At 38.8% G+C, this 16,569-nt stretch overlaps 1 protein-coding gene across 3 annotated transcripts in view; it reads left to right on the forward strand.

The window, feature by feature from the left end:
- Nucleotides 1-16,569, forward strand: part of Dera (deoxyribose-phosphate aldolase) — a 112,999-nt gene that overhangs the window by 39,773 nt on the left and 56,657 nt on the right. For all 3 annotated transcript variants that reach the window (XM_076852705.1, XM_076852703.1, XM_076852704.1), the window contains one exon: nt 308-442. In XM_076852705.1, coding sequence (XP_076708820.1) covers nt 308-442 — 135 coding nt within the window. The remainder of the gene's footprint in view (nt 1-307; nt 443-16,569) is intronic.

Genomic DNA, 16,569 nt, shown 5'->3' on the forward strand with positions numbered 1-16,569 from the left:
ATAACATATTTTCTCAATTGCTTGTTACTTAGTGTGCCCCGTCATATGCATCTCTGCAACAGCCTAATTTTAGGTCTGTTAGAGAATATGATGTTAATATTTGTCCTGACACCAATACAACATGAAATAATGTTATTTCTTCGTCCTTATGTATAATACAGGATGTTCTTAAGTGTCATTTATACTTTGTTTTCTTAATGCTGATTATTATTTGGGGGGACATGAAACTTTTTGTTGAGCCTCTTACCAACTGAAATTTGTTTTTCTTCCCTCTCTTTTTCCTTCCTTTCTTCTTAATTACTATTAGTGGCCACTGGCTTTCCAGCTGGGCAGACTCATTTAAAGACACGATTAGAAGAGATCCGATTAGCTGTGGAAGATGGAGCTTCAGAAATCGATGTGGTAATTGACAGGAGTTTGGTGCTAACAGGCCAGTGGGAAGGTAGGTATATGTTCTTGCCTAAAAGAAGTCCTAAACCAGTGTTGTGGTGCATGCCTGTAACCCCAGTAATTTGGGAGGCTGAGACAGGAGGATTGCAAGTTTGAGGTCCACCACAGCAACTTAGTGAGGCCCTAAGTAACACTGTCTCAGAATTAAAAAAAAAAAAAAAGGGCTAGGATTGTGGCTCCGTGGTAAACCACTCCTGGGTTCAATCCATAGTACCAAAAAAAAAAAAAAAAGAAAGAAAAAGTGCAGGGGGTGTCCTAGTTCTTCCCTTTGGAAAAAAACAAGGTGGGGATCTGGTAAGACAGCATGTTTTGTAGATCATTGTTCTTAGTTACAAGTCACTAGATTAGAGGGTGAATTTAGGAGAAAACATGGCTAAGATTGCTTGTCCTTATATCATTTATAAATCTAGGTAGATGCCAATCTGCATGAACTTTTTATATTCGTTTGGAATATTATAATTAGATTAATAGTTATTTTCACATAGTAGATTAATGCACTTTAAAAATTTTTATTTTACTAATATGTTTTTCTTATAGAAAGAGTAGTACTACTATTCTGTACTGTTTTGCTGCTCAATACATGAATCACTTCAGGCAGGTTTTTTATGAAAATTTATTTTAATATGTTGGTGGAAATCTCATTTTTTATCCTAATCTTTGTGGACTTTGAGGATGTAGGATTATGAATAAGTGTACTAAATCTGTTTTTACTCCTAATATTCTGTTTTTGAAAAACTTTTTATTTGTTCTTTTTAGTTAAACATGACAGTAGAGTGTATTTTGATATATTATACATACATAGAGCATAGCTTCTCATTCTTGTGGTTTTATACATGATGTGGAGTTACACTGGTGGTATATTCATATATGAACATAGGAAAGTTATGTCCAATTCATTGTACTGTCTTTCCTATTCCCATCCCCCCACTTCCCTTCATTCGCTTGTATCTAATCCAAAGTACTTCTGTTCTTCCCTCCCCTACCCTTTATTGTGTGTTAGCATCTGCAAATGAGAGAGAACATTAGGCCTTTGGTTTTTTGGGATTAGCATATTTCACTTAGCATGATAGTCTCCAGTTCTATCCATTTCCTGGCAAATGCCATAATTTCATTCTTCTTACACATGGAATGAATATAGTTTCATATTTATCTTTAAGGATTCACTCTCAGATTGCAATAAGACATTGTCCATTTTAGTAACAAGATACTATTTTTATAATTAGATATTAAAGAATCAAATAGATTTTAACTATCTTAAATATATTTGTATACTAAAAGGAGACATCATAACAAGTAATTTAACCAAAATCTTTTAATGAAACCACAAATTAAAGCCAGAATGAGGCCAGGTATGGTGGCACATTCCTGTTATCCCAGGGACTTAAGGAGAGGCTGAGACAGGTGTTGCAAGTTCAAGACCAGCCTTGGCAACTTAGCAAGACCTGTCTCTCCTTTTAAAAAATTAAAAGGACTAGTAATGTAACTCAGAGCACCACTGGTTTTAATCCCCAGTACTGCACACATACACAAAAGCCAGGAAGAGATTTTTTGTTTAGATGTGTATATGTAAGGTAAAAGCTAAGTTTTGTTCTAATTATAGAAGTTCTACCCACTCACTGTAATGAACAGAAATTCCACATTATAGTAAAGGACATGGAAGTTGTCCATACTCTCACTCCCTGGAAATCATCCTGACAGTACTGCAGTGTGACTTTCAAGACCTTTTTCTCTTTATATGAACACACATGCTACCCCGACCCTTTAAAAAAGTTTAAATGATACCTATAATGTTTATCTTCTTAACCTACTTATTGAACTTGCCAGCATTTCTTGGATATCTTCTTGTGACTTTTTCTCTCCAGCTCTGTAGTAGGCCTCCTTTATTCATGGGGGATATCTTCCAAGACCTGCAGTGGATTCCCGAAGTCATAGATGGTACTGAGCCCTATACATATGATGTTTTTTCCTCTACATACACAACTATGATTGCCTTTAATTTATAAATTAGGCCCAGTAAGAGATTAATAGCAGTAATAATGAAATAGCACAATTATAACAATATACTGCAATAAAAATTGTGTGAATGTTGTCTTTCTCTTAAAATATCTCATTGTGCTGTATTCACCCTTCTTTTTGTGGTGATTTGAGATGAAAAGACACCTATGAGATGAGATGAGATGTAGGCATTGCAGTATAGTATTAGGGCTAAAGGCTCCCTGAACACAAGTACTTCAGTATAGCAAGAGTTGACTGAAATGATGACTGAAATGGCTGCTAAGTGACTAGGAGAAGGTGGCATATATGGTATGAATATGCTGGAAAAAAGGATGATCCACATTCCAGGCAGTACAGCGTGGGACAGCATAAGATTTTATTACCCTACTCAGAATGGGGTGCAATTTATAACTTAAGAATTGTTTTTTCTGGACTTCTCCTTTTAGTATTTTTGTACCACAGTTGACTCCAGGTAATAGAAACTGAAGAAAATAAGACAACTGATTAGAGAATTATTACAGTTTGGATGTGAGGTATTCCCCCAAAAGCTCACATGTGAGACAGTGCAACAAGGTTCAGAGGAGAAATGATTGGATGGTGAGAGTCTTTTTTTTTTTAGTTTTTTTTTTTTTTTTTTTTCCGGCGGACACAGTATCTTCCTTTGTATGTGGTGCTGAGGATCGAACCCGGGCTGCACGCATGCCAGGCGAGCGCGCTACCGCTTGAGCCACATCCCCAGCCCGGATGGTGAGAGTCTTAACCCAATCAGTGAATTAATCCCTGATGGGATTGTTAACTAGAGGCAGGTGGGGTGTGGCTGGAGGAAGTGATTAATTGGGGGTGTGGCTATATTTTGTATATGGAGCTGGATCTCTGTTTCATGATCACGATGTTTCCCTTTGCCACACTATTCTACCACAATCTTCTTCCCCACCTCGAGCCCTGAGGAATGGAGCTAGTCTTCTTCTGGACTAAGACCTCTGAAACCGTGAGTCCTCAAATAAACTTTTCCTCCCCTACAGTTGTGCTGGTCAGATCCTTTAGTCACAGCAGTGAAAAAGCTGACTAACCCAAGGGGGACTACAGTATTTATCTTCAAACACTTTATCTATCTGTTAGGCCTAATTTCATCTTTTATCAATTATGAATTGCTTTTGATTAGGATGCAGCAAAGATTTAGGTAGAAGTTTAATTGCTCAAGTATTTATTCTCTTATATGAAGTTCAGAGGGGAGGTAGTTCCAGGGTGTTGTGGCAGCCACACAAATTTCTTGGAGACCCAGGCTACTTTCATCTTTTGGTTCCCAAACACCTGATGTCTGCTGTCTTACCAAGGACACTTCATTGTCTTAGATAGTCTCTGAAGTTATTTACACTCTCTTCTTAGATGGCAGGAAAAAAGTCTTGTTCCTTCCAAAAGTCTTATACAACTCTTGCTTATTGTATCCTCTTGGCTTGAAACTGAGTTAAGTGTCCACAATGATTGGCTGCAGTTGAAGCTGGGAGATGGGGTTTTAGTTTGGACTATTAGCAGCAATCCCATATATTTCCATTTCCTACCTCTCCCCCATCTATACTTGTCAACAATTTTAATCCTTGCCAGCTTTAAATTTTCCAAAGTTCACAAATAACTTTTCGCTTTTTTAATTCATGTTCCTTTGCTTATTATTGTTCATGTGTGTTTTGGGCAATTGTAATTATCCTGAAAAGATTAATTTTAAGTAGATATTTCTGTCCTTATGTATTAATTCTGCTTATCTGCTTTTAGTCACAGATTTCAGTTAAGATTTAAGGCTTAAGTAAGAGGAAAAAGTGAGTACATGTAATATTTAAAACAAATCTGGAAATAAACTATATGAATTAGTTGGATAAAAACCTCTATATCCTTTATGTCTTTTTCTTCAGCAGGTGTACATATAGATGTACAGCTTATATTATAACTAGTGCTGTTCTCTCTCAAATACTACTTATTAGAATATAAAAATACAATAGGAGATAGATTTTGATGTAATTGGCTATTCCTTAACGAACTAGGGTGGTTGTTTTTAAAGAACTGATAATTTCCCAATAATAGAAATTCACACAAAATATAATAACACATCTGTGTCCTAGACCATACTCTTCTATTAACTTTTTCTTATAGTGCTAATAACCTCTTGACCCAAAACAAATTGAAAAGAAACATTTAATACTAGAAATTTATTTCTAAATAGAAACCTGCAGTGACTTAGGACTTTTTCTACTTCTGTTTTTTGTTTTAATTTTGATTCTCAACTTGATTACATAGTATATTTTTTACTGCCATGTTTTAATATCACATGTTTACTAGAGTTAATGTTTTGGAATGTGCTGATGGAAATGCTTATCTATTACATTTTCAAATCTGGGTGCACTGAGATTTGTAGGATACTTTGTAAAGTGCAATAAAAAGAATCCACTTTTTAGATCTAGCCATTCAGAGTGCATCCTGACCATTTCTCATGGTTAGGCCCATTCCAGTGGAGGATGTGAGCTGAGAGAGGAGACTGGAGAGGGGCTTGTATTCCTCTTTTTGCATTCTGCTTGGCAACCATTCAACATCTCTACTTTGCTCTTCTATGACCTTGCAGCTTCTTCATTGTTAGCATATGACCTCCCCGCTGCTTCTCCGAGGCCACAGACATCTTCAAACAGCATCTTCTTAGGGCTCTTGCTTCTGGTTTGCTTTCCTTTGCTTCCTTTTTTCCTCTTTCCTCCTAAGCCACTACTTTCACAGTGCTGTGGCTCTTGTGTCCTTCTGCAGAGGCCTTACTCCATGTATTGTACATCATTTCTTTTCTTTATCTTTAACCTTTCTATTCTAGCTCATTCTCTCAAACATTTAAGCACACTTAAGGTTTTCTTACACATGTAAAAAAACAAAACAAACAAACAAAAACCCTCACATGCCAACCTCCCCTTTGTCCTCAGGTAAACTTGACTTTCTTTTTCTCGTCTTTATAACTGAAAATCTTTTTTCTTTTCTCTTTTTGTGGTGCTGGGCTCAAACCCAGGGCCTGTGCCTGTTACACAAGCACTCTACCACTGAGCTACAGCCTAATCTTTAGGACTGAAATTGTTCAAAGAGTCCTATTTCTTTGTTTTGACAACTTCTAATCAGGATAATAATGACCTTTCATTTAACTGTGCCCAGTGAATTCTCCTTGGTTGTTGACTTAGCTTTATTCAGCAGTTTGCAACAGTGGACTCTCTCTTCCTCTGGAAACACTATCATGGCTTTGTGACTTTACATTCCTGAGATTCTCCTTTATGTCTCTCACTACTCGTGTGTCTGGGTTGAAAGCTCCTCCACCTCCTCTATCATCCCTGCAGTGTTCTGTCCCAGCACAACCTCTTCTTAGACTCTGCACACTCTCTTAGAAAGCTGATTTGAGTTATGTTCCCTACAACAAAGGCTGACAGACCTCTGAGCACTAGAATCTGGGTCCGTCTGACTTCGAACTCATATTCCATTTTTTCACTAAACCATGTTGCTTTTCATCCATTGTTGCTATAAATGTACACATTCAAAATTAGTGAATCCTGTTAAGAATCTCTTTTAGAGAGAAATCTATTAAAGTATTTATATTACCCTACTTTGTTTTTTTTTTGAGAGAGAGAGAGAAAGAGAGAGAATTTTTTAATATTTAGTTTTTAGTTTTTGGCAGACACAACATCTTTATTTGTATGTGGTGCTGAGGATCGAACCCAGCACCGTGCGCATGCCAGGCAAGCGCACTACTGCTTGAGCCACATCCCCAGCCCCTCCCTACTTTGTTAATGATTTCTATTCAATAAAGTTTAAAGTTTTCTGATTATTTAGAATTAGTTTGTCAGTAATTTTCATATTATCTGGGATTATAATGATGCTTTCAGGAGCTACTGAAATCCCTGAGATGATTCACCACAAAGCTGACAGTCCAGAATGCTGTGTTTTTCGATATGTAGACCTTTTTAGTTGATATTGTTCTGGTCCTTTTAGTCTGGTCATTTGCTATTTAGCTTTTTCCTGGTGGGTCATATTAAGTTTGCTATCGCATGCTTTCTTTTCTGACAGTACTTCCCTCACTTCTCTCCATCTGAAGGTAGACATGTACACATATAATTTGGACGGTGATTTTAACTGGATACACTGTGGGGTGTATTGATGGTTCTCAGAATCAATAGACAAACATTTTCTGAGTACTTACCGAGCTCTTCCTCTCACAGAATCTCTCCCACTGCTGGGTGCATCTGCAAAATCAGAATTAAGAGTTGGATGTGAGCGAGGAACAGGCTAGACTGTGCAGACTGATTTGTGGCATTTTCATTGAGTGTTACTCAGTTTCATTGAATGTTAATTTCAGTGAGTGTTATTCCTATGACTGGTATGTGTAATACCATGTGTCTTTATGGTAATGTTGAAGTTGACATCTATGTTACATTTCTCAAATGTTCTTTGAAGAGAGCATTTGCCAGAAAGATTTGTCATCTCATAAACCTTATTGAGTAGGTTTTGAAAATTACCTACATTCTATAGTGTGTAAATACATAGAGGTGGTTTTCCACTTTTTAAAATGACCTTTCTGTGCTGCATATATGTACCTAATATATTTACCAATAACATGGAAATGCTATTAATTCAGACTTTACTCAGGAATCTTGTTCTTTGAGCTCAGGACCTAACCTCGATTTGGCATACCCATTCCACACTGGAGTACCAGCAGACCTGTTTAAGACCATCTGTGATATAGATGTATACATCCAAAATTAGTGAATTCTGTTAAAAGTCTCTTTTAGAGAGAAATCTATTTAAGTATTTATATTTCCCAACTTTGTTAATAATTTCTATGAGACCATCTGTGATATTTTCCCCCAAAGTACAATTAGCGTAGCAATTGAAAGTATTGTCTGTCTCCTGTACCCACAGCCTCCTGTGCTTTTCATCTCTTTCAGTTGCTCTTCCCTGAGTTGTTCTCTTAAACTTGATTTGTGGAGTATAAACCTCATAGCTCTCAAGAGTTTCAGGGTGAGAGAATGAAATTTCATGGCCAAGGCTATGATGTCTTTCATTTTCTTACTTGAAGTGGATCCTAAAAATGTTGAATCTGATCAATAATCTATTTTTCTTATTTGCTTATTTTTACACAAGTAGAATGATAGAACATCTCTGAAAAGAAATTATTTTCTTTCTTTTATAGAGCTGTTAATTATATTATTTCATCAGAAAAGCATTTCTAAATCTAATACACTTTTTAGGGAGGAATCACATAATCTATAATCTGTGGTTTCTTGGTATTGAGGGTTGTTTATAACAGAGAAATTCTGTATATACTTATGGCAGCTCTGTGCTTTTATGGTTTTTGTTTTTATGCTATGATTCTTCAAAACTTCAAATACTATTGATAAAAATGAGTGTGTTTTATTTCTTGTAGGTTTTTTTTTTTTACTACCTGGTATTTTAGCCCATCTCTATTTTATCTTACAAGTTTAATTAGTTGCTTTGATGGATGAAGCTGTGATCTTGAATATTTTGTGACTTTTTTATAGTACTAAAGGTGGCTGTACAATTTTATATTAAATGTTTTACTGTACATATAATTATCTTAAGAGTTATTTTAAGGCCATTTTTGTGCAGTGTTGAACATCTTTCTGGTACTCAAAAATAATTGCTTAAATATATTCATTAGCAATTATTTTTTTAACTGCTTTTGAATAGCATGAACTATAAAAAGAATTCCGCTTTCTGGCTTTTAGATGGATACATGGTTTCTAAGTATACAGATTCTTGCATAATAAGCCATTCTACACATGCAGACTTTATTTACTACAATTACTAGGTTGTCTACATCTGGAGTAGTGCTTTTCCAAAAAACTTAACGTATTGTCAGCTACTTCAAGATTAAGAATAAACTTTCCTTTTAGATGGAACCTGGAGAGAAATAGGGTAATTTTAGAGGGAAGTAAAATGCTATAGGTCCTGTTGGCAGCTGGGGGCAGTGTTGCAGAAGCTAGAGCCAGTTGCTAAACTATTGTGGAAGCTGAGGGAAAGGTTATCAGTGAGTGCTAAGTTAGATAGCAGCAAAAAGTTCTGGTGTTCACTGCATAGTAGGACGATTATAACTCTGTGAGTGTGTGTGTGTGTGTGTACATCTTTTTAAATGTTTCACTATAAAGAAATGACAAATGTTTGAGTAAATACATTTACCCTGATTTAAAAGCTTCTCAATGTATAATGTATTAAAAATGTATCAAAACAACACATGGTACAGCATTAATATGTATAATTGTTATGTTTTTATTTATCAATTAAAAGTTAAATTGAAGAAACAAAACAGATGCAATATGACCTCCTTTGCTCCTATCCACTGCTTGGATCTATACTCTGATGCACACAGGCCTTTCCCAGTGAGGCCGAGTTCCCTTGACTCCTGTCAGCAAACGCTCCACCAAGGCAGCCTTACTTGTTTTTCAACTGGGAATGCTGAACAGAGGTCATGTTGTGACATCCACTTCTCATCAGTGTGACAGTAGTAGGAGGGATGTGGGGGGACAGGCAGGAGACGAGGCCTCTGCAAGTTTTGCCATGATATTGATTAAGCATCTGCAATGTAATATATCCTGGATTTCTAGGACACCCACTTTTCACTACTCCTGAAAACCTCATTATAAGTCAAAACATTTATTATCAGGTTTTTAATATAACATCACTATGCCAGCCACTTCTCTGGTGTACATGTTTTGTTAAGTTTTGCATTATTCTGACTAATTTACAGTTGAGGTATTTGAATTCCATTTTCATTTGTCAGCCATCTTTTATATTCCAAATTAGTATTTTTCTGGTATGTGGCAAGAATTGTTCTTTCTTTTCTTTCCTTTTTTTTTTTTAATGGAGAATTTTCAGTTTTATAATGTTTGAATTTTTAACAATGAACATATATTACATGAGTATGTGAGCAGAAAATAGTAATAAAGACTCTATGGAATAGGGCCATGATATATGCAAAGGCTTAACTAAAAGGACTTTCTTGAAGTATTATTTATAATAGCAAAAATCTGGAATCTGAAGTATTTAATAATAGGAAAATGCTTGAATTAATTTTTATGTCAATGTGATAGCAGATTGTATAACTGATAAAAATTGTGCTATAGACCTATATTTATAAATATGGAAAGTACCTATGATATATTGAATGAAAAAAAAACAGGTTACAAAATAATATCTCCCATATATAATCACATTCTTTGAAACTTTAAAAACTGTAGAGTGGTTGATAGTCTCAATAGCCTTTCCATTTAAAAAAAAATGCTTAGATGCTAAACAAATTATAATAAACATACCAAACATGTATATTTTGGTGTGGGGTAGGGTACTGGGACACTCACCACTGAGCCACATCTCCAGCCCTATTTTTTTTTTTTTTTTTAAATTTAGAGACAGGTTATCGCTGAGTTGCTTAGCACCTCGCTGTAGCTGAGGCTGGTTTTGAGCCTGCAATCCTCCTAATCTCAGCCTCCTGGGATTACATGTGTTTGCCACTGCCCCCGGCTTCTAACATGTATTTTTAATTTTTATTTTTGAGTAATTTTAAACTTACGGGAAAGATGCAAAAATTGTATATGAGACTCCAGTTTGCTCTTTATGCAGTCCTTTATTGTAGAAATCAACCTCATTTACCATTTCTGTCCTTTGCTTATTCTCTTTATGTGCATACACATATACACACAGTTTTTTTCCGAACTGTTTAAAATTAAGTTTCAGACCTGTTGACCCTTACCCTTAAAATACTTGTATTTCCTAAAAAGAACTTGTACCAAGCCACAGCACACCATTAAGTACAAAGTCTTTGCTCAGATTTTGCAGATTGTTCCTGTGGTGTTCTTTATTAGGTCTAGGATCAGTTGTTAAATGTCTCTTTATTCTTCAGTCTGAAACAGTTCTCTGTCTTTCCTTGTCATTGAAGATTAAAGGCCTGTTATTTTGTAAAAATAAGTTTGGATTTGTTTGGGGTTTTTCTCATTATTAGATTCAAATTATTCATTTTTGACAGGAATCACACAGAAGTTTTGCTCTGTTCTTCTCAGTGCATTATTTCAGGAGTCACAAAATGTTAATTTTTCCAGTTCTTAACAATATTACTTTTTTATTTGGCTAGGATGATTTTTACCAAGTTTTTAAATGTAAAATTAATAAGTATTTTGCATTTTAATAAGTAGTTAATACACATTATAAATGGAGATATTTTGAGACTATGTTAATATCTTGTTACTCACCTAGCTTTTATTCACTATTTTATCATCCATTGATAATTCTTCAGTTATTACTTTGATAGTTGCCATATGGTGATTTTCTAATTTCATTATTTCATCTATACTTAGTTGGCATTTCCTTGTCTTTCTTCATTTTTTCCTTCTTCCTTCCTGCCTCCTGTCCTCCCTGTCTTCCTGACTCCCTCTTTTCTTCCCTCTCTCCCTTCCATTTGTAAGGATTCATATATTTCTATTTTACTTAATTGGTTATAATTCTTATGATTGTTACTTATTTTGATACTCAGATTGTCCCAGATATAGCCAGTAGGAGCTGTTTCAAACTGGTTCCTGTGTGCTTTTGATGTTTCCATCATTCTTTGAGAACCTTCTTGCTTTATTGTAAAAGATGTTTCAGGCTTATCTTTGACTTTTTGTACCTCTGTTATGGTTTAGATGTCGTGTCCCCCAAAAGCCCATGTGTGAGACAATGCAAGAAAGTTTGGAGGAGAAATGATTGGGTTATATCCTTAACCTAATCAGTGAATTAATCCCTGCTGGGATTAACTGAGTGGTAACTAGAGGCAGGTGGAGTGTGGCTGGAGGAAGTGGTTCATTGGGGTCGTAGCTATGGGGTATATATTTTGGTATCTGGAGAGCAGAGTCTCCCTCTGCTTTCTGATCATCATCTAAGCTGTTTCCCTCTGCCATACTCTTCCACCATGATGCTCAGCCTCACCTCGAGTCCTGAGGAATAGAGACAGCCTTCTATGAACTAAGACCTCTGAATTCATGAGCTCTCAAATAATTCTTTCTCTACAGTTGTGCTGGTTGGGTCCTTTAGTCAGAGCTGTGAAAAAGCTGACTAAAACAACAGTCTTGGAGTTGGCCATTTCTCCAAGGAACTCTTTTTCCTTTTATTGAAGAGTGTATTTAAAAACCAGGATCTGGATGCTAAGTTATTGAAATGTTCTTATTTCTAGACTTTCTTAGAGGGTAGATCTAGGAAATCCACATGCAAAACACACACACACACATACATACACACACGTAAACATATATACATCTATGACTGTTTATCTATTTATTCATTCATCCATCCATCCTTCTATCCTTCTTTCATCTATCAGTCTCTCTCCCTATGGATTTATATTAGTACCTATGACTTCATTACTGACAACCTCTATTACAATCCAATATCACAAGGATTAGTCTTCTCTTTTCCTTTTCTGTATTTATGCCCTTCTTTATTGCCAGTGAGAAATTTTACTTTTCTTACTTCAATGTGTTCATATATTTGGTCAATATTTGTCTATTTGATCAGTTGTCTTATATATGACAGTGTCTAGACCCTGCAGGCTCTTTCCCTGGCCCAGCACGGGTGGTGGTGTTCAGCAAGTCCTCCCTAATCCCAGAATTCCCAATCCTCACTGGTTAGGATGTCCTTCACTTTCTCTGACACAGTGGACTGCACCTTCTTCCTCGCCCTACCCCAACCCCTGATTGGGCAGCATAAGAGCAAAGAGTTTCCCTAGGCCCCAGTGATATGTCATTCCCTCAGCCTTTATAACAGTGAGTAGCTGAGAGTACTCTATCCCTCTGCCTCCCTCCAGCTGAGAGCTGCCACAATTGTCAGAATTGTCTTTAAGTCAGTAACTAGAGGCTGTTTGATATTAGGTATGCAGCCTAAGTATTTAGAGTAAATCAATGTTTCTCTTTATTTTACATGTACTTATTATAAAGGTGGACCTGTGGGAAACATAATTTATTGATCACCTTCATAATCATTTGAATAATTACATTTATTCCTAGAATTTTAGAAGTTTTTGAGCTATAAAGATAGGGCTGTTTTGTGTAATCTTTTTTTTTTTAAAGGTTTAACTTTACTTTTTAAAAATTTTTAAACCTTTTTATTTTATTTATTTTTTTTATGTGGTGGTGCTGAAGATTGAACCCAGGGCCTTCCATGTGCTAGGCGAGCACTCTACCGTTGAGCCACATCCCCAGCCCCTTGTGTAATCTTGAGGAGAAAAATGAAGCTTGGAGAAGTTTAGTAACTTTCCCAAGGAACACATCTAATTAGCAGCCAAGTAAAGTACTGGAAATTCTGATTCAAACCTGTGAACTCTATTGCAACATGATGTGATGGTCCTGTTTTTATCCAGAAGGCTCACAGAACAATTTATAAATTGTTGTTAGTAATTAAATTATGCAAAATTATTTTATGTTTCTGAATGACTTTGGAACTTTTCAATCTATGCAACCTTTTTTCTTTAGAAGAATGAAAACCATGGTTTAGGATTATAACACCTAATGGTAAAGTGAATAGTTTGAACTAGATGAGAATTGACATCCCTTTAGATTCTAGGCTTTTATTACTCTATTACTCCAAGTACTTCAACATATTTCTTGAGAATGTGTGCCCACTCGTGTGTGTGTGTGCGCACACATGCATACACTGGGACTGAGGCAAAAAAGTTTGAGGAAATAAAATTTTATTCCTCACCTGAAGACATGAATTCTGATCTCTCTCTTACCACAGACTAGTGGTAAGATTTGGGGCAGGTCATCCATCTTTCCACATTTCACTTTTCATATTTGAAGTGTGGTGGTAACAACTCAAAAGAGATGTTTAAATGTGTTTAAAAAAAAAAACCACTTTGAGCAGTTTTAAAGGAAGATGCTTTGAAAACTTAGGGGCTTTTTTATTCTTTGGAGTAATCATTTGTCACGAAGAATGTTTGGAAAGGGGATCTCTTGAACTTATTACTTCAAATATAATTTCCTTTATATGTATATTCCAGTAGTAGTTATAGTAAATTCACACTCTATTGCTGTCCTCTCCTGCTAATCTATCCATTAGTTTATCCATTGTTTCACTCTTTAAGGTTGAAAAGAAGGTACCAGTACCAGTTGAGTGTTGTAAAGAACATCATTTGAGCTGGGCTGTGTTATATTTCGGGTTTCAAGTCACTTTGGTTTGCATATATCACGTTTGTATTTTTCAGAGTGTCTGTCCATAAAGTCAAGGTACTCAAAATGACCTAAACACTAATAATTCTTCTTAGTGGCTTCCTTGGCTTGTTTTGAAGCTAAGGGTCCTTTTTTTCTTATATGTAAGATCTGCAGATTCAATTGAGCTTTCTCAAGTTTTAGTATTACTGTATTATTTCATAAATATTTGCTTTGTGTCATTCTTGAAATTTTTGCATTTCTGGAGGTGTATAAGTATGGACAACTAGTATGAAGTAAATGAAGCCTACTAAATGCATAGTTCTGTCTAGTCACATGTATTATTTTATTTAATCTTCTCTTAAATATGTGTGTAAACTAAGCCCCTTAAATAAAGAGGCATAGAGAAATGGAGTAATTCTTGCTGCTTGCTTGCATATCTAGAAAGTAGCAATAACTATTATTCTGAGAGTCTGTGCCAATCAGAGGACTATGGGCTCTGAGTTTAATTAACTAATTAATATTTATCATAAATAGTAACCTTCCAGATTGCTTTTCTAGTATTGCAAAGAGGTTGCATTTTATATTCTTAAAGAAGCCTAGGTGGTGGTCTCTGCTTTTCTAAGTTCCTTGCTATTCAAACTTAATAAGGTCAGTAGTTCTGGTAACAGTAACACTCACTACCAGCAGTAGGAACACAAGTAACTGACTTTCCTAGATTACTATTAACTCTAGGTGACACTAGAGATTTTCCTTCCCTCTTTATCTGTTTTAACTTCTTTGGTGCTCATAATACTTCCATGAGGGTACAGATTTTGATTATTCCTATTTTATAGATGAAGAACCTAGAACAAAGCCTAAGAGTTAAGTAACTTGCTCAAATCAAACAACAAATTGGTGTTAGAGCTGGGTTATAAAATGTACACTATTGTCCATTATACCATCTTTCCTCAGTAAATATTTGTCATACTAGAATTACGGGTTGAAAATGACTGGATCCAGACCGACGAAGATGGCTGCGAAAGGAGTGCAGCACTCCCGTGTACTGCGTCTCTGAGCAGGAAAAAGACAAGGTAGAATGGATAAAAGCTAGCTTGTTAGGAATTTCCAGCAAAATTGGGGTGCTCCGAAACCTAGAGGAAGGATCTCCATTGCGTAAGGACCTGCTACTGGAGCTCAAACGCGAGAGATTTGTCCGCACGGAGGGTCACGCTGCGTATGCAGCAAATCGCCCTGCGGCCAGAGTCTGCGGCGCTCGCTGGGAAACGACGGTAAGATAACAATGCAAAGATACAGTGCTACGGATTCTGCAGGCTCCCGCCAGCTGTGCAAATACTGTACTCAGAGCTGAATTCTGGGCTTGAGACGGGGAAGGAAGCCATCCAATTCGGTTCTCCACATCGGTCAGACCACAGAGGAAGCCAGCGGCCACCATCTTGGAGAGCTGACGTCATCATCTCTGTTTTTTTTTTTTTTTTTTTTTTGACTGATCACAGCTCTTTCAGCTATAGATCAGCGGGGAAAACTTAAGGGCCCCTCCCAGCTCTCCTGTGAGCGCAATAGCCAGACCGAGGGCGGCACGGAGCCGGCGGGAGCCGCGGCTTCGGCGAGGGAGACGGCGGCAGCGGCGGCTGCGGCGAGGGAGACGGCGGCAGCGGCGGCTGCGGCGAGGGAGACGGCCGGAGCCGGGGCTGCGGCGAGGGAGCCGGCGGCAGCCGGGGCAGCGGCACGGGAGCCGGCCGGAACCGGCGGGAGCCGCAGCAGCGGCGCGGGAGCCGGTGGGAGCCGCGGCGGTGCTGGCACAGGAGCCGGCGGGAACCGCGCGGCGCGGGACTCCCAGCTACCGCTCCCACCAGTGCTGACAACTGAGGTCTCTTGCACCGACTCGCCTTGGCATGGGACTCACCGTTACAGCTCCCACCGGTGCTGACAACTGAGGTCTCTTGCATCAGATACGGGGGCGTGGCTACCAGAAGGTAAGCAAGTTTGCTGGGGGTGCTCAGCCCCAAGCTCTACAAACTAAGGGCCTGAGGGAGGCAAACAAGGAGAGTGTGCCCAGGCACTAATGAAACAGCTGCTCCACGCGTGTGCAAGGTAGGCAGAACTGTGACCACCGACAAAACAGGTCCAGTGGACTGCCAGACACATCGCTCAGGTTGGGGGAGGGGCAGAGCCGCCGGGCGCCTGCAAGTTACGCAGACCTGTGAATCACCAGCTGATCAGACCCAGCAACCGCGGAGCGGCAGAACCACCCCCGGGCCTGCAAGGTAGGGGCACTTGCCACCCACCGGCAGGTCAGGCCCAACAAATTGCGGAGGGGCACAGCTGCCCCACGAGCCTGCTAGGTAGGCAGAACCCTGACTACCAACAGAACAGGCCCAGAGGCCGGCCAGACACATCGCCCCGCCCCAGTTGGGGGAGGGGCAGAGCCGCCGGGCGCCTGCAAGTTACACAGACCTGCGACTCACCAACAGATCAGGCCCAGCAACCGCGGAGCGGCAGAGCCACCCCCGGGCCTGCAAGGAAGGCGCACTTGCCACACACCAGCAGGTCAGGCCCAACAAACTGCGGAGGGGCACAGCTGCCCCACGAGCCTGCTAGGTAGGCAGTACCCTGACCACCAACAGAACAGGCTCAGAGGACGGCCAGACACATCGCCCCGCCCCGGTTGGGGGAGGGGCAGAGCCGCCAGGCGCCTGCAAGGTAGGCAAACCTGCGTCTCACCAGCATATCAGGCCCAGCAACCCGCGGAGCGGCAGAGCTACCCCCGGGCCTGCAAGGTAGGCGCACTTGACACCCATTGGCAGGTTAGGCCCAGCAACTCTCAGAGGGACACAGCTGCTCCACGCACATGCAAGGTAGGCGGAACCGTGACCACTGACAAAACAGGCCCAGTGGCCCGCCAGATACATCGCCCCAGTTGGGGGAG

The sequence above is a fragment of the Callospermophilus lateralis genome, chromosome 4, assembly GCF_048772815.1.
Source record: "Callospermophilus lateralis isolate mCalLat2 chromosome 4, mCalLat2.hap1, whole genome shotgun sequence".
NCBI lineage: Eukaryota > Metazoa > Chordata > Mammalia > Rodentia > Sciuridae > Callospermophilus > Callospermophilus lateralis.